Source organism: Aplidium turbinatum, chromosome 7 (genome assembly GCF_918807975.1).
Source record: "Aplidium turbinatum chromosome 7, kaAplTurb1.1, whole genome shotgun sequence".
In the NCBI taxonomy this organism is placed as follows: Eukaryota; Metazoa; Chordata; class Ascidiacea; order Aplousobranchia; family Polyclinidae; genus Aplidium; species Aplidium turbinatum.
Window position 1 is genome coordinate 2,163,963 of NC_137478.1, and position 18,816 is coordinate 2,182,778.

General features: G+C 37.7%; 2 protein-coding genes across 2 annotated transcripts; both read left to right on the plus strand.

The window, feature by feature from the left end:
* Positions 1-2,000: 2,000 nt before the first annotated feature.
* LOC145774498 (protocadherin gamma-B7-like) lies at positions 2,001-12,144 on the plus strand. The gene is made up of 11 exons (XM_082585756.1): positions 2,001-2,069; positions 2,493-2,606; positions 3,154-3,508; positions 4,236-4,378; positions 5,514-5,636; positions 6,119-6,254; positions 6,734-6,911; positions 7,514-7,654; positions 10,612-10,785; positions 11,051-11,251; positions 11,773-12,144. Exons 1-11 carry the CDS (start codon positions 2,033-2,035, stop codon positions 12,142-12,144), a joined length of 1,974 nt encoding a protein of 657 aa, XP_082441882.1. The 5' UTR covers positions 2,001-2,032.
* Positions 12,145-12,662: 518 nt separating this feature from the next.
* Positions 12,663-18,507, plus strand: LOC145774629 (uncharacterized). The gene is made up of 5 exons (XM_082585916.1): positions 12,663-12,778; positions 13,681-13,819; positions 14,159-14,279; positions 14,802-14,957; positions 15,706-18,507. The coding sequence occupies exons 1-5, from the start codon at positions 12,669-12,671 to the stop codon at positions 16,140-16,142; spliced, it is 963 nt and encodes a 320-aa protein (XP_082442042.1). The 5' UTR covers positions 12,663-12,668; the 3' UTR covers positions 16,143-18,507.
* Positions 18,508-18,816: the final 309 nt, after the last annotated feature.

Consider the following 18,816-nt stretch of genomic DNA (forward strand, 5'->3'; position numbering starts at 1 on the left):
TGTTGCCGTTAGCAGATTACAAGTAAAAATATGTGTAATATCTTTGTGGTGAGTTGGGTCCCACGATCTGTTGCACCTGTCTGTGAACCTTTCCTACAAGTTTGTATTCTCGTTTCTTATTGCAGACATATCAATTATGACATCAGTGCTGACTCTCGCGGTTACAACAGCTGCTGTTATCGTCATCTTCTCTCCAACTCATGGGATGTCAAAATCTAACAGTCTTCGGTTCCCTATTGTGGAAGAACAACCAAAAGGTAATTACTCAGCTAGAAAAAATGGCCAATGTTACTTCAATTATACGTCGTCAAAATGTAAAAAGGAATATTTTTTCTACTTTGACGAAGGCGCGTTTCATGCCCCGCGATGCAGAAAAATATATTTCTAGTTTAATAAAAAAAATTACTGATGAAGCCACCACACTTGTTTAACGAAAGCTTTAATAAACCTGAATTTGCCTGTAACATGCACCACCAACGCCAATTTTGTGGTCCTCTTTACTTTTTTAATTATTTTATTACGCTTCTCATTCTTTTGAATCAAAAGAAGATTTTAATGAAAACTTGAGTGACAAAGTTGTATTTTGGAATAATTCAACAAGCTTGACTCTATCGTCGTTTTGTTTATCTTTTAATACTTCAAGAAAGGCGAGATGTTTTTAAAGTTGGTTTGACATTTTGTTGACTTTTGTCTAAAATTTCTTTTATTTGGATTATTGTTTTTCAAGTTTTTTATTAATTGTTTTAGGAACAGTTATTGCCAATATGATGGATATTTTTGGACTGCTACCGAATGAGAAGAAGGACCATCATTTTAAAATTTTGGAACAGAAATTGAAATCCAACACCCCTCTCAAGCAACTTCGTCATGGTCTAGTGGCCATAGACCCGGAAACTGGGATAATAAAGTTACACAGAAAGGTCGATAGGGATCAAATATGTGAAGCAGCTGAAGAGTGTATACTAGAAGTTCAGGTTTGTACGAATGCCCAATTAGAATTATTCAAGCTTTTATCTTGTCACATGAAGTTTTGTGTTGTGACAATGAAATATGTGATAATTTGTTCCTGCATTCAGAACCAGGGCAGGCTAATGTTGATCTAAATGTCAATAGAATACATTATAGATAAATGCTATATGATAAAGACATTGACGACTGAGCAGGGCCATTTAGAGGATAACTTGGGCCTGGTACCAATGAGATCCTCGCGCCCCAAATCAAAATACTCCTTAAAAAACGCACTTTATCCAAAGAGTGTTCGGTGGTTTCCGAGCCTGTTGGAAAGGTTGCGGCCGAAAAACCATCCCAGTCCAGGGTCTGAAGTCCTTAGACCCCCCTCCTCTGTCAACGCTACTGGTACTGAGTCACTGTCCTGTAAAATAAAACATTGTCGATCTTGTCATGGACATCATCCTTTCAACGGTCCTGTGCATCAGTGCAGTTAATCCTGCTTAAATTCGGCACATGCACATTTATTCATTCTTCATCCGTTCAGTCGTTTCACCTCTTGGTCACTCTGTAGATCTTCTCTTTCCACATCTCTCCATTCCTCACAACCTCCTTCAGCTCCAGCACTTCCATGCTCATCCCGCTGTCACTCGTCACCGTATCGAGCCATTTCGTTCTGGGATGTCTCTTTCCTCATACATATCAAGCAACACAAATAGGGGATGTACCTCTTTGGGAGTTTGAGTGGGTCATTATTGAAAGCATGAAGTTTCAAAAAAAAAAACGAAGTACAGCCAACTCACCCCTAGAAAATAACATAGTACATTAATTCTGCGATTGATCATTTTTATTACTTGCATTATACTGTAGGACTTCATTGTTATCATTGTTGTAAGGCTCATTACTTTGTAATAAAGCAATTATTATTTATTTCCCCCATCAGGTCGTCATGCTTCCTCAGCAGTTTTTCTCTTTTATACTTCTTGAAGTCGTCATCACTGACGTCAACGACAACGCTCCCATATTTCCAACCAATCCAATTGCGGTGAATATCAGTGAAAATGCAAATATCGGAAGCCGGATAATGCTTAACGAATATCAAGCAAAGGACATTGATGCAGGTAAATTACAATTAGAATATCTTATGCTATATTCTATCTCTCTATACATCATAACCTCTCTTGTTCCCCGGCATGCTAGATTTGGACGCAATGCAATGCAATTGAATGTGAAATGAATTCATACGCTAAAACGATGTTTACTATTCTAAAAAATAACTTCAGAAAAATAGACTTTCACATTACTTTTGTAAAATATTGAATATTTGCAAAAATAGATATCCACAGCTCCCACAAGCAGTGTGCTGTGTTTTTTTTGGACAACGTTTTTGAAACTAGAAAAACATGTTCTTTACTCACAGTAGAACTTCAACCATTGCTGCTTGCTGTACCAAGTCGATTCGGAATGCTACGTAGTTAGACATGAATGCATTCCTCATTACCAAGAAGCGATTTTGATTTCAAACCTTTCTCTTGCAATTTCAGGCAATAATTCAATCATAAAGTATTCATTATTACCTAATCAATTCTTTGAAGTTGAACACTTTTTTGACGAAGCCGGCCAGTCACGACTACAACTGGTGCTGATGAAGAAACTAGGTAACTCTTGTTTAGTTTTCATAACAAGTTCTTTCTGGCAAATATGTTTTATTCTAGTGGTGGAACAAAAACATTGCAAGTTAAAACACTTGTTAACGAAAAAACGAAAACTTTGGTTTTATAAAAAGCTTACTTTACGGGCAAAGCCTCATAAGAAAATTTGTGTGATCACTGCAGGCACATTGCCGAATAAAAAACAATGTGATGTTTAAATGAGTCACTTTGTATGTCAGAATATGTAAAGCGATGCTGTTTTTTTATATATGAAGTTATACATGGCATTGCATTAGAAGCAGCTAAATATTGGTTAGCATTGCTGTAAAATGAAACGCTAATTTGTTAAGTTTTTCGATTTTGTGGATGTACAACATTGCGAAACCAAATTTCATCGCTTCTAACCCAGACAGCAAAATCCGTCATTTCGACATTGATTCAACGTCTACGAATGTCAAAATCAGGATATTTGCTGTCTGGAAACCGACCGAACCATTATCGTAAAATAAAATCTTAGAAAGTGATAAGAAGTTAGAAAATTGATTTGTTTTAGATTACGAAACGAAAACTGTTCACCACGTGAAGCTGATTGCACGAGATCTTGGCAATCCTTTCAAATCAAATCACGTGACTGTACGGATACACTTGATTGATTCCAATGACAATCCACCCGTGTTTGAACGTCGAAACTACATCACATCTTTACGAGAAAACCTTTCTCCAGGCACTGAGATAGTAACGGTGAAAGCTCATGATCTGGATAGCGGAAGAAACAGCGAATTAACTTATCATCTTGTTACTGACCCTCACAGCTCAGACGCTTTAGTTGGTCTCCGGTTGCTTTCAATTGACTCGACCACAGGTGCCATTAGTCTGAAACAGAAGCTGGATCGGGAAATCCACGATGGGTGAGTTGTATCTGCAAACTAAATTACAAAGTCAAGAAATCGAATTGCTTTTCTTGCAGTGCTTGTGTAAACGACAAGATCGTATTAACGTAATTATAATATCAAGGTTGTTCACCCTTTTATTTATGAATGGCTATTTGTCTTCATATTTCTTCTTCGGTGTTGTCAAGACATCGATGTGAAACGCACAGTAAACCTAAAACTATAATTTATTGCAAAATTTTACTCTTTCAAGTGTGATTGAAGCAAGCACAAAGTGTCTGAAATAATTGATTAGCCGTTGTTTAAAAATTGAATGAGGTTGTTCACCAGGCATTTAGTTCAATAACACTTCAACTCTTGTTGATTGTTAACATTTGAGTCCTTTTTTTTCTAGTTTCAAAGTTTTACGCGCGATAACTTTTTGTCTAAAAGTTTAATTTTCATTTTGTATATTTAGTTGATTTCAGCAATACATCTTGTGATGGTTTAGCTTAATTTGCACCAGTAGAACGCACTATGTTATTAGCCGTTGTATGTTTGAACCGTAGGCAAATGAATCTAGCAAAGCCATTCAACCAAAAAACTCTTCACCAAAATTCATATGTATAGCGATAAAAGTATTGGTTACATTACCTGCAGTCTATTAGATTCGCAACTACGTTTGCTTTGTTAGTTACATTGAAAGGATCAGTTCATCTATATAAAACGACATCGTTATGGTGTGACAATTTCTTCTTTGTTGTAGGTTGCGAGTACAAATTGAAGCGCGCGACAAAGGATCACGTCAGCTCTCCTCCCGATCATGGCTCATCCTACAAGTCGAAGATGTCAATGACAATGTGCCGATTATAAAACAAAACTTCATCGTGCATTCCCGTTTGAATACAGGTTTGATAAGCTAGAATTTTGCAGTGAAAAAGGTTTGAAAAATAGGAATTTGCAGAAAGGTTGAATTAAAATTGAAAAACGTTTTCCAAATGGCAACACATATAACTCTATCCATTATGATAGCACAATCAGTGGCGTAGCCAGGAAAAAAATTTGGGGGGGGCCAAATATTTGATGAATTGAAGAGAACGACAAAGTGTTTGATTTAAGACATCGCCACCTGACGTGCAGTAGCGTATCCTGGTGGCTTGAGCAAGGGGAAGCATTGAAACTGGTGGGGGTTAGAGCGTGCCGAAGGCACGCGTATTCTAAGGGGGTCCGGGGGCATGCTCCCTCGGAAAATTTTTGCAAAATTACACTTAAATAATGGATTATAGCGCTTTCTGGAAACACTTTTAAGGTAATATTTGTATGAAATTTATTAGCAGATAAACAGCTATTAACTTATTAAAGGTAGCTCTTACACACGAACGGGCAAAATCTGCGGCTAAAATTAGAGAACACCAAAAACTCAGCTACACAAAAACCCAACAGAGTAAGCCATTCTGAAATTGCTTCCACAAACTAGTTAAAAGAAACGTAAATCGAGTAAATTTTGCTCGATTTACGATTTTCAAAATTTATTGGTGTCTTTCTGTGTGTCTAAAACAAGTCCTTGGGGTGTTAATAGCCAGATGTCTTGGAAAATGTTATAAATTTCTACAAATTTTATTATATTTTCAACAAAGGGCTCAACTTCGGAATCCAGACTTTGAAAAATTTGGGGGGGGCCATGGCCCCTTTCACCCCCCCCCCCCCCCCCTGGCTACGCCTATGAGCACAATAGAAATCTATGGATCTATTTCTAGCCAAAAATATTAATTTCCAATAAAAAGACAAGCAAAGAATCCATTTAGCCTTTCTACAAGTGATTGCTATGGAGAATACAATTTGAGAGATGTAATTCAGCGAACAATTTGAATGGGTTTGCTGGCATAATATGGCATTGAATTCACATTTTAAATAAATTTAACATTAGACAAGTCACGTTTTTACTAATCTTATCACTTTCACAAACTTGTATCAAAATTGTTTTTTTTCCAATAATTCTTATCAACGGCAACGGCATATCCACAAGTGGTTTATTTTATTTTAGCTTTTCTTGAGGAAGGATGTCCTGATGGAACTTACGTTGCTTACGTCAGTGCCAGTGACGCTGACAATGGGCCCAATGGTGACGTCACACTCGCTATAAGGACCATTCCTGTCGACAATGAAAGTAAATATAAGGACTTTTGCGAGTCCATGTTCTCGAGTCGGTGTTTCGATAATATAGAAGTTCACGTCTTGTAGCTAACACCTTTTAAATTCCTATTATATAGCAAGTACTATTTTTTGCTTCATGTTCAGAAATAAACTGAACCGATACTCGATGTTGAATTGGTTACTTTACACATCCTTCAACGTCAGGTCTACTGTTTATTGAACACAATGCAAAAAGAAAAAAGCAGCAGGATCGCTTACAAGTCCACATCTACAGTACATTTTGTCCAATTTCCTTTCGTGTTCGGTATCTCACGCGCTTTGCACTTTTTTAAGACAATCAATGATTAAATATTTTTGGTAAAATGGCTAAAGCAACTCAAGATTTAATGCTACAAGAAATTGATAAACAACTCTTGCATCTAAGCTACAGAAGTGTATTGTACAACGCTGCATATTTTCCTTCAACTTGGTAAACTTCATGTTCTGTAATTGAAGGCCTTGACAATGAAGATAGCGGTCACTTCGTTCTAGCCAGTGACGGCTTGATTGGAACTGGAAGACAATTCAACCGCGAAATACAAAATCAATATAAGATCATTGTGTCAGCTTGTGATAACGGCCAGCCTTCAAGGTCAGATTTCATGTCATCCTTACTTATTACTTTTATTGAAGGTATTGAGAAAGACTACGATCATACTGCATTGTGAATATGACAAAACTTCACTCAAAACGAGTTAACTTTCACAAAAACGACGAACTATGTTTTCTGTTTTTTGTTTTTTTTTAAGTAGGCTGCATTACTGATGTGCATAAAACGGACAATAGTAGCAGTTTCGTTTTGTAATTTAGTATTTTAGCTCGTGATTTTCGAAGCCAGGTTTAAATGTATTTCCGCTTTAGTGCACTGTGTTGTATCCACAGGGAAATATGGCCCATGAACAACCTAAGAACAAATAGTCGTTTGTTTGCTACTGTTACAATGTAAACAAATTACTGTTCGTTTCGGACAAGATGATATTAACGCTGTGAAATTATGAAAGCTTCTATAAATCTTACGTTTATTACTAAAATAAAAAAGTCTGCCACAATTTAAATATTGAGTGTTGCCAGGTGCGCTGTTTCGAACATTACCGTGGAGATCATGGACAACAACGACAATCGCCCAATATTTTCCCAACGTGTCTATAACGTCACAATGTCCGAATCCGACGAAGTTGGTTCTTACGTGTTCACAGTATCAGCGACTGACGATGATCAACTGAACGGGCCAGTGATGAAACTAAGCCAGGTAGTCATTGTCTATTTGATTAAGATTTTCAATTTAAAGCTACGTTTGCTGTGATAAACCATGAAGAAACTTCCATCATCGATAACAGTCAACTATTGTCTAACAGTAATCATCAGCGTGAAGTTCCTTGCTTTCTTTTCTATTGTGAGATTATTCTATTGCAGTACAGTATTCATCTTTGACAAGTTGATTGGTGGAATACAATTTAAAGATAGCAGAAAGGTAGTTAGTTCACTGTTTGAACTTGTCATCAGAATAAAGTAAATTAAAATGTAATGAAGTATGCAGTATAAAAGGAACCTTCAAGACCATGCCAATATCAAAGCACCTCATCATACTTAGATAGACTTTGTTCTCACAACAAAACGTGCTTCTGACAGTAGATCCCATTCTCGTCACACATAAGTTCGTTCAAGATAGTTAATAGACACAACAGTCAAACCTCATTTACAATGCACGATTGGTGATACAACAATGCTTCGGTTATGTTATGAAAGCATTGGGACACAATACAATGAAAACCTTGCGGCAGTTATGAGGCTTGATACCCACACTTCGTTTTGTTTCTTTATGCAAAATTATAAAAGTTTAAATTTTATTAGAATGGATTGGTCATTCCTTCTTCAAATGGAAACGTGCGCTATGCCATCGCTCAGGAAGCTACTCCATTCTCGATTGGCGCGGAAACGGGGCGGATCACTTTGATTCGGCCTCTGGACCGGGAAGAGAGGGCGGAATGGAAGGTGAGTCCTTTCGATTAGAAACTTTTAAATAAAAGGTTTTGTTTCAAACAAAGGTCGCCAGCGATGCCAAGTATACATTTCTCCATGGGCTCCGTTAGAGGGGAGGCCGCGGGGGTGATTACCCCCCACCAATTGGAGTGGGAGGGTAACTAATGCAAAATTACCCCCCCCCCCCACTAATGTAGTGATAAAAATTTAATTTTTATATTTTTTCTACTTTTGTGTTTTATTTTCATTTTTTTATTTTGTTGCACAACTTTCTAGTTGTTTGCTTGGAAACTCCGACTCGCAAGACAACGCAAATATGCAATAGAGACCTGCAGTGCATAATGCTGTGGGAATTGTTCAGGAGCTAAGTAGTTTACAAAATCAGTCTGGCAAGTTCAAAATCGCCCTGTAGGAGGAATCCCACCATGGCTTGCACACTTTGTGCCAAACAAGATGGCTGACACGTGTACCGGCCATTTCTTCAGTGTTGTCAAACTACGAAGCCTTGTCACACTTCAAAATTTCAACAATGCGAAATCATTAGGCCTTTATTCCCAATTATTGCAAGGCAACACATACTTTGCATTGCAGTTTATTCAAACTACTTGAAAAGATAACTGGCCTGTTGCAGATCAAGTCTTATACCATCAGCGACATGATAGAGTTGGTTGAAAACTCAAAAGTTAATTACCAGAGTCTTAGACATGAAGAACAATTTATGCAGTTATACAAGGAATTTCAGCAGCAAGTAGATAGCTTAGGCTTAGCTAAAGTCCAAATTTCAAGAAAACGCTGTGAGCAAAGTGCTTCCCAAGACCTCGCTTCTCATTACAGAAGGCAGTTTTATGCATCTATTGACAGCATAGTGCAAGGCCTCACCCACCGCTTCAATGGCCAAGAAATTAAAACTCACCAAATGCTTGAAGTGTTAGTATCTGGCACAGTCAACGACAGTGCTGTTACAACGTTGGAACGATATGGCTTCGACGTGAAAATTTTGGGCCAAGATTTAAGCCACTTCCATCAGAAATTTGGGCCGATCAAGTATGTGTGCGATGTTCGAAACAAGTTAATGGGACTTAGGCCTATTATTGTCAAAGAGTTTAGGCCAGTGTGGAAAAACTTGTAAAGTTGCTATTGGTCAATGGCCCTTCTTCTGCAGAAGCTGAAAGATCGTTTAGCTCGCTACGCCGCTTAAAAACATGGCTCCGAAGCACAATGACTGCTTCAAGACTCAATTTCATTGCCATGTGCCATGCCCATTAAGTGTATTTGGATGAACTAAGTGTAGATGAAACCTGTAAAGAATATTTTTTCAACAATGCACAAAGATTTAAAGTCTTTGGCGACTTCTGACTGTTCTGCTTAAAATAGAAGCAGAGTGCACACAGTGTTTTGTTTGAATTGAGGTGTTCGTTTATAATGTTATTTCTTTGTAGTTTTTGTGAGATTTTGGCACAAGGCGTTACCTGGGTGTTATGGCATTTTTTGTTTAGTGTTATTTCTTATACGGCGCAGATGGTAGGCCTTCCTGTAGTATCGATCAAGATGTCTCCTTATTTTCAGTTCTTGTAAAAGTTAATGCGTTTTAGCTTCTTTTTTTTGAGTTGAATGTAGGCCTAACCCTAGATGCTGAAACGTTTCATTTCACTGTGGATGTTATGGCACAGGTTGTCGTGCTGCATTCATGTAATTGTAAAGTAAGTTTTATAGATTATAGCTTTGACCTTAACGCTTTTGGCCTTTTAAATCTAACATTTTAACGTCTGAAGTATAAATTTTGGAGGACTTGAGCCAAGGAAGAATACAGAGAGGGGTTTTGCGTACATCCCCTTTTCCAGTCAAAATTGTCTCAAAACCTCAAAATATGTGGCAAATGTTAAAAAGCTTTTGCTCGTGATTTCAGATTTGTTGAAAGAATTTTTCGATTTTAAATCATGCTGAAAGGCAAAAATGTTGCGCCTTCGGCGCGAAACATGCAGCCTAATACGGCTGTATAAAAAACTGAAGCTTTCAGTAATGTAAACGGGGTCTGGGGAGCGACCTTCCAGAAGTATATGTGATGCGATAATCCAATAAGCCCCTGTCGATGTCAAAACATCGTTTCTGCCCCTGCTTAAATTACCCCCCACTCTCAGAAAGTGTCCGGAGCCCCTGCATTCCTCTATGCTTTAACTGTAGTCTTTGTTACGAAATAATGAGAAAACTTAGCTCAACCATGAAAGTGCCACAGTCTTTAACTTTTGCTCTTTAACATTATTTTCTGCCTCCAACTGTTCGTAAATGAATTGAAAATTCAATTTACAAAGGAAAACCTTGGTAACAATTTTCTAGCTCCTCCAATAACAGGTTAAACATCCACGTTACGCGGTAAAGGAAGCATCCTTTGGATGTGGTTGAAGCAAACCTTGCTTTGGTCGAAGTATTATAAAATCCACCCAAAACATTCTGAAAATCTTTTTAAAAATAACCTAAACAAAACTAGGACAAAGTAACTTGCTTTAAAACGAAGTCCAGTGTTGTTTGAATGAATCTAGTAGCTTCAGAATAAGCATTTTCAGTTTTACATTGAAGAGAAAATCATTTACTTGGCATTTAGTTGAACGTTGTTGCACAAATATATTGAGCGTTTAGTGAACTGATCAACGGTGGTGCAAAAACAGCAAAATAATATACCAATGTGCGTTTTTTAACGCTGCATCCATTGCAGATATTCGTTGCTACTCAGGCTTTAGAAAGCAGACGGTGTCAGTGCTGCCATAATGATATGAAGGTGCAACTGAGTACTCATTCTATTGCTGAGTACCAAGCAAGAATAATATATTCATTACGACTACCACTTTTAAAATAAATTTTTGGTATGACCACAGCATCAAATTTATGTCTACCAATTCAAAGATTGATACAAAAAAGCAAAATGACTGCAAAAACATCCATAAATTTTTGTTTTTATTTGTTTTTAAAAATAGATTCCACTTCTCGCTATCGATGAGGGAGATCCCGAACCCAAAACGGGGTCTAGTTGGCTCAGAGTTACAGTCAATGACGTCAATGATAATTCCCCATTGTTTATGAACCCAACCTTTGACAACTCCACGATATTTGCGTCGATACTGCGAAGTGAAGTCATAACGCAAGTACAGGTAGATACGCTGGAGGCTTATCAAAAGTTGATTTGAAATCTCTGATTCCACGATGCCTTATAATTGTTATCTCATAAAACCGCTTTTGCAAATTTTCTTTCAAAGCGTTTTATTGAACATTCATTGACCCCATACAATTGTTCTTTGTACTGTACAATAAAATCACAGTGGTTGTAACTGAATCGTAACATTTTTTTATGTTTTCTATATATCTTATGTATTCTAAAACAAAAATTTAAATGTATTGCAAAACTTTGTATTTCAGACAGTTGATTATGACAGTAAGTTGTTCTCCGATGTGGACTTGACACTGGCGTCAATTGATGGGGAAAAGGTCGATAATGATTACGAGCAAGACCCTTCCATGACATTCTTCATCTTGGACCCTAAAACAGGAGATCTTCGTCTAAATATGAGCTACATGGATCTTGAGGAAATAGTGGGAATCCATCACATAACAATTGAGGTATAAAAATTCAAACATAAAAATAAATTAAAACCTAAAATTTGATAAAAGCCTTTCAAATGTAGGAACTCTAAACGTGCTTAGGTTTTGTGCATAATTTTTACAAGATGTTATTTTCGGTTATTGTCCTATAGTCACCCAACTTAGCGGCGTGGTGTGCACATGTAGGCTACATTATGTGTCCAAGCATACTGTTTTAATTGCACAATTTTACAAGATGTTATTATCGGTTATTGTCCTATAGTGACCTTAAATTGGGGTATATGTTCTATATGTTGGGTGTAAGGTGTTGCGGCCGTACCATGTCACTGATTATCCTGTTTCAGTATCAAGCAGGTTAAAACGTTCACTTTTTGTCGCTTTTAGTCTTTTCTAGACCTCTACTATGTTTGGCATATTTTTTTGTTGTGATGGCTGAACTAACACAATTGCTATCGGTTTCAATTAAAATCTAAACAATGTATGAGGTTTAGATTATGAAACTGAGCTCTAAGCTAAGTTAAGAACTCAACTTTTTTCAGGCAAAGGATAGCGGCAGTCCACCTCTCAGCAGCAAGATTGGAATACTTGTTCATATCACCGACTCTTTGGTTCTTCCAACTGTTGGTCACAAAACAATGAACTTGCCCGCGTCTGCATCGTTCCCCTTCCAGACCCTTATCATCTCACTGGCTTCCTTTTTTGTACTCTTCGTCATCATCGTCATAGTTATTGTAGCCGTAAAGTGCAGAAAAGACAATAAGGTGAGAAGAACCTCACTTCCTGTCATGTGTGTCGTCACATCCTGTCACGTCTGCAATCTTTCTCGTGTTCAGTGGATTTATTGTGTTTGTAATCTCTTCGACTTCCCAACGCAAAACCGAGAAAAAGTATTGCCAAAACATCTCAACTAAAGTAAACTTCGTCTATCGAGAAGGCAAATAACATAGGAACTACCCCTGGAGTAACGTTAACCTTAAAAGTAAACTTAACAACGTAGGGGTGATAAACTGGGTGATAAATGGCCAAATTCTAAATGAAGATACATGGTGAAGTAAATGTAGCTCAAGTAGTTGTTTATGGTTTGGGAGTGAAAAAAATAAACACCTCCAAAGAGAAGATTGGAGAGTATGGAAGAACGTCTAATAGTTAACTAAAGTTAACAATTTTTGGGCTCTGGAAAAGAAAACCTACAATTATAGTATCTGTTACTATGGGAAGAAAAATATCCAAACGACTCAAGCAGGACCAAAGAAAATAGGATGACTAGAAGTCATCAGAAGATGGAGTGGTAGCAGATTTCTTTTAGATATCGACGACTAAACAATGCTGTGTTTCTTTACAGACTATTCGCACTTACAACTGCAGAGCTGCTGAGAAAGGTTGTGGTACTAACCCAAACTTGGCTCAGGCACCAAAACCGATACAAAATCATCCCATGTGGCCTGATCCACCTGGAAACAATGATGTCACTTCACGCATGATTGCTTCTAATAAGCCAGAGCGTGACTCCAACAATGCATCAGTGAATGGTGATGTCATAAAAAGGTAGGCCTAGGCTTATGTGTTGTCATAAGCATGTAGCCACGTACATAGCAACATCGGTTAATACAAAAATTGACCAAAAATTCACCCCATTCTAAATTCTATTTGAATAAAACAATTGTGTTTGCGCCCAAGTAGGTTGTAAAGATCCTGAATAATTAAACACATTTGAAAACTGAGTAGCAAATTGGGAAAAAAACGCTTTGAAATTATACAAAAAGTTTATCTTGAAACTGTTTGATTATGGCCGCAGTGTCCAATTATACTGATGGAAAATTTAGTCTTGAGTACTAATGACGTAATTTCAATTGTATCGTTTTTCTGATGTCATTTGTTGAGTTAAATAATGGCGGTGTTGTGTGTCAACTAAATAGCCGCCCATGACAATACTTCCTTTGTGAAACAGTGGACGAGGACACGGTTGACTTGTTTCTTTTATCGCACTTTTTGGCAAACTAACAAGATGCAAAGGTTCAATTACTCAAATTTTTCTTATCCGTGAAGTAAATTTCGTTTTAAAGTTTTTTCATTACAAAAAATCAGATTGTTGCAACAAACGTGGTAACGTAACATAAGTGTCTGTGTTAGATGTAATGGCGAATTCAAAGGGGGAAAGGGGTACGATTGGGGGATCATTGCCCCGCTAAAACACACAAAAAAAAATTATTCCTAGTGTATTCGCAAAGTCGGATTAAGGTAGACATTTACATCGTTGTTTTTTTGTTGAAATTCCCCTCTCTAAGACCTTTTGTTGGATCGGCCTCTGATTGGGCGTTGAGGTACAGTATATGAAAAAAAAGATTTCAAAACTTTGAAAAGTGAAGTGGCTTATTACAAACGTGTATTTTGGTATTTACTAATGTTGAATATGTTTTCATACTTTTATTTGTGTTTGACTTTTGCAGAAAATCTGAAACACTCTCAAGATCCGGTTCAACTTGTAATCATGATCCGCCAGATGGCGCACCGTTATATCAAGTTCTCACATCAGTTGACAGGGTGTCTCCTCCTCAGAGTACATTGGCATGCGGCGATGGAATGAGGGTAAAGATTTTGTTATGATTTAAAGATGTCGCCAGTGGCTGATATTTAATAGTTTTACTTTAAAAAAATCATGATGCCATTTCATGAGCATAACTACGAGCACAAGGTTCATGGCTTGATGGTCTACCACAGCAATCTGCCAAGGCAGAATCCAGGTCTCAAATAAACCTCATCGACCAACAAACTAGCCACTCGTACAACAAGCCATGTACACCTTGTTCCAACCTTTGTGGGTGTCATCAGCATGATACAGTTGTCAGAGAAGTGTTGCCCCATGCTTATCAAGCTTTGACCAATTACCGTCTTTGTCTTCGTTTCAACGTTTTCGAACAATTTCAGATGACGTCACAAAGCAACATCGTTGACTCTTTCTCCCGACCCCCGCCACACCTCGACATCGACAGTGGGAAGGGGGAGAGCGAAGTCGATACCACCAGCTTCGGAGGAACTGCAAGTAGAGGTAAAAAGCATCAAAGTAGAGTTCGAATAAGATTTAGCACTACCATAAGCAGGTGATTCCACTGAGTGGGTTGAATAATTACGTATTTGAACTAATCACAAAACTTACAACAGAAGAAATCCAAACATGTTTGCGGCAACTTAAGTCCTTCGTCGGTAAAACCATTGACCATCCGAAAAAAAAAGTATTCAATTCAAATCAATTCAATTTTCAGTTATGTGGGAGATACCGTACAGTAAGATAAGACAGGCTTGACTAGGAACAAGAAAATTTTAAAAACGACGACAAAAAACAAGAAACGTAGGAATTACTTAATATAATTTGAGTCGAAAGGACGCCCCTCTAGCGTACAACTGCTTCTTGAGCCAGGGATTGCCTTTCGACCCTTCAGCACTGAAGATAAAAATAGCTTGGTTGTATGTATATACGTTTGCTAAATTACGATTGTAAACTTTGTGTTCTGCCTCTGTTCTTATGTTGATATTTCTTTGTGGTCACCCAGAACGGTTTTACGTTTTGTAGATTACGAAAGACTGCTCAGGAACACAGTTTCCACGCAACAACCACAGCTCCACTCCGCCTCAAGTGAGCATGAGATGTTGAGCAGTATGGGAAGATACTGTACGGATGAATGCCGTTACTATGGCCACAGTGACTCATGCTGGATGCCAAGCAATGGTGAGCAGTAGAGGAACAGTTAACGCTTGTGAGGTCACAACATGCGATGTTTTCGTAAGGACATCTATAATGTATATTTCACGCTCGTAGCAGGCTAGCTGACGGGTGGACAACGTAAGGCAATTTTGGTAGCCCTTCCTCTTTTTTAAGCAATTTTTTACAACTGAAGTGGTGTGACATTAAGATTTATTATAAAATGAGATTACTTTTATTGAATAATTGTTTCCTTAATTTGATGACGTGATGGAAATGCTCTAAATCGTTCTGAAGGTAAAGTGCAAGGTGAAATCATTTTCGCTCGAAATACGGTCAAACCATCTAGCAATGCAGCCATTAGCCTGTCACATAAATAGAAACGTAACTAATAATGTAAAAAAATGGGAACTATGCTCACCTAAACTTGTAGATTACGCATAAATCTAGCCAAGTTTTGATCAGGAACTTTTAATTTAGTAACCTGAAATCTAGTCCCTAGGTGGCCGTTATAAACTGAAAAGACAACTTGTTGGCCCTCTGGACGTTCTTCGTTTGCATTAAAATTTCAGCACTTTGTATGACCGTGTAACATACCTACTTAAATGTAATCTATTGTACTTCACAACTATTACAATGGATAGATTAATTTTAATACGCTTTAATTATTGCAGTTATATATTACGTAATGCATATATAGTATGTACAATATTATGCTACGGTGTTTACATGCATTTTACATGTATTAGTATGCATAATATAAATTACGTCTCAGATTATCTTCGACCTCCATTCAATGTAAGCAGACGGGGCTTAGAAACGATAAGCGAGAGATCTCCTCCTTATCTGAGGAGGAACGGTGATCTTCCTTACCATCAAGATGACATCAGAGCTCGCGTCAAACGACACATGTTCCTTTCATTGGGAGAGCCAATGACACGGCCACGACGTTGCGAAATGGAGAATTATCATTCTGAAGACTTAGCCCAGCAATCTCAATATTGGCCGGATGATAATGGGACTCCAATGTCTTCAGTGTTTAGTTCAACTAATCCTTCTCCTACTCCATCTAACGGACAATATGCAACGACTTTCATACCGACAAAAGTGAAAAGAAGTCTCGGGGAGCAGAACGTACCTACTGAACAACCACAGTCGTTCAGGAAAGAAAATTATTTATCCGTATCAAGCTATAGAAATGAAAATTCGTGAACACTGACAAGCAAAAGGGTTTTAAATTCTGGTCGATATAAGTCGTTTTATACCAGCTTTCAGTCAATCTTATTCTTGACTGTCATCAGTATATTGTCGATAGTTGAACTATGTACCTTACCGATGCAATAATTATAGCAATGCGAAAATGATTCTATGAGCATTTAACAAAACCTGCAATGGTGTGGTCCTGTATTTGTCACCCTTAAATTCTATTTGGAGCCTAAATAGTAAATACAGTTGTTTATTCATGTGATCCAAAAAGCCATCGCGGTTTTTATTGCAAGGGCTCTACACTTAGGCCACAGTAAAAGCCTCAACAAAGAAAAAGCTTCCACTTTTAAAAAAGTAGTTTTTTATCTGGATATTTCTTCCATCTTGTATGTTGGTCTTACGTTGCAACGCCATGTCCAGTCGGTGCTTATCACTGTAAGGAATGGAGGAGTATTTCTTGGATGTAATGGAACAAAGAGTCAGTGGTCTTTGATCCTTTGTATTTTGTGTCTTTTATATTTTTTATTTCTTTTTGATAGCAATGCTGAATTTTTATATCTTCAGCGTTACCAAAAAGTGGAAAGACTTTTTGAATGCAATTTTATGTAACTTTTAGTTTCAGAGCAAGAATACGCAGTTGAACATTTGTAAAAAAAAGCCAGCGTGTGTTGATTAAAGGCCATGCTAAATAGTAGACTCCATTTTTGCACTGAGTTCTTTAGTTGTATTGTTTTTCAATGCGTTCGTTCGTTCGTATGAAGCAGAAAATTTGAAGGACCTGGAGCAAACTTTTCGTCAGATCGCCAAGTGTGTTCTCAATGCAAAGCGTGGTTGGCTAATATGTATTTAAACAGACTTAAAAGAAACCCTGCCACGTCATTGTTGCTATCTATAATATATACATCAGTTGTTACGCAACAAACCTGGTCTGGCTGGTCATCCGCTACCGCTGTTTGGGATAAAGTAGCGCGCGCTACCGCTAATTCTCCCGCTACTTTTGTCTTAACTTAAACTGACACAGGAAGTCCTTTGTGACGTCAAAATAATCTGATGTCAAAATGACCTGGCATCAAAATGACAACGAATGATATATCATTCGTTTACACTGCCATTTCAACGTCGTTGCAGAAGACACGTTCTAGGTGAAATTTATTGTTACGCATCTTTCAAAAACACGAACAACTTAAAATGGGGGTCGCTGAGTCCTGCCTGCTTTAGCTGTAACGCGTCTTTGTCAAGGGAAGAAAATCTCTTCACCGCGGCACTGGAAGAAATGGGGGTGTTGTATTTAATAAAGCGACGTTATAAATCGACACTAGGAAAGCTCAAGCACTTATTGCTTCTGTCTGAAAAAGGCCTCCACAATTGACTTTTTTCCGTACCGACGTTTCATGCGATGGTACCAACACGCCGAAACATTCATTCTCGGAGTCGTGACTGGTGTTGTGGTGTCGCTCTTGTCGGTATCAACGTGGCTTGATGCTTCCCGCATTAGTCGAATAATTTCTGCTTTGATTTTTTACGCATTGTTTCTATAAAAAATCTCCAAAAACAAGTAATTTTTTTCATTTTAAATTGGAAAGTAGCAGGAGTGCGGCAAAGAAATGTAACGCCTCTCCGCTACAGCTACATTTAAAAAAATTAACGCCGTTACTACAACATAAATGTAGCAGCACTACCGCTACAAAAGTATCGCGCTGTGTCCACCTTTGAGTGTTGCCAAACGTAATATTTAAAAATATGTTTTACTGATTTGTAAACCGATTGGTCGCACTTACGACAAGGAGGTTGAGAAATTTGAAACAAAAACATTTTTCCTTAGAAATAATTTATAAACCCTCGTTTCCAAGCAATGGCTGAAAAGCAAATAAGGCTGGGAATTTAAAAATAATAGTGCCCTCGCTTTTATCATACCACTTTATTTTTAAAACAGCTACAAACTTTATATTTTTAGACGTAAAAATTTGCATTTAATTCGTTTTAAAAACTGATTGTTGACCGCCATTGAGTTGTAAATGTTCTGACATGTAGCAAATGTGTTCTTGAATTCCACTGTGAAAGTTTGTATGTGTTCGGTTACATCACTAACCTTTTCGTAACACTTCATAAACTAACACTCCTATTGTTTTTATTATGCACACATGTGCGATGCTATGGCTGGCAATGAAGGAGGCACCCAATTGTAAAAGCCTACTATGTTGTTTTGAACCGGGTGGTACCTATTTTACGCTTTTTTTGTTTTCATACAGTAAACTGGACTGCTATGTCTTGATAGGTACCTAAACGATGTTTTACAATGTCGCTTTCTTCACGATCTCGAGAGTTATCAACATTCTTCATATTCCTTGTGCCTTTTCTAATAAACGTCAAAAGCAAGAATAATTACAATTGTGGCATCTATCTCAGTAGCATTCACCTAAACTATGAGACAGCAAGTTAGAATGATTGAATCTACAGCAGTGAACGAATTGTCGCAATCTCTCTGGACTTTCTTTAGTAAGTCAGGAGTTGGTCACTTTGGTTCTGGAGTGTTGTGTTCTAGTACCGGACTTAACTTGGCGACACTGGGCTAGCTTAAAATCGCCATACTTGGAAATAATTAACCCATGTTGATGCGCAATCTGCTGCAAGCGGAGATGTTGACGATGATATCGAAGACTGCTGCATTCGGGTGCGAAGA

What these genes read in the sequence shown, in the direction of transcription:
- LOC145774498 (XM_082585756.1), top strand. Translation starts at nt 2,033, where the DNA reads ATGCTTAACGAATATCAAGCAAAGGACATTGATGCAG. An exon ending in AGCAAAGGACATTGATGCAG is followed by an intron (nt 2,070 to 2,492) that starts GTAAATTACAAT and finishes TTGCAATTTCAG; the next exon opens with GCAATAATTCAATCATAAAG. An exon ending in AAGAGAGGGCGGAATGGAAG is followed by an intron (nt 7,655 to 10,611) that starts GTGAGTCCTTTC and finishes TTTTAAAAATAG; the next exon opens with ATTCCACTTCTCGCTATCGA.
- LOC145774629 (XM_082585916.1), top strand. Translation starts at nt 12,669, where the DNA reads ATGTGGCCTGATCCACCTGGAAACAATGATGTCACTTCACGCATGATT. An exon ending in AATGGTGATGTCATAAAAAG is followed by an intron (nt 12,779 to 13,680) that starts GTAGGCCTAGGC and finishes TGACTTTTGCAG; the next exon opens with AAAATCTGAAACACTCTCAA. An exon ending in ATGCTGGATGCCAAGCAATG is followed by an intron (nt 14,958 to 15,705) that starts GTGAGCAGTAGA and finishes ATTACGTCTCAG; the next exon opens with ATTATCTTCGACCTCCATTC.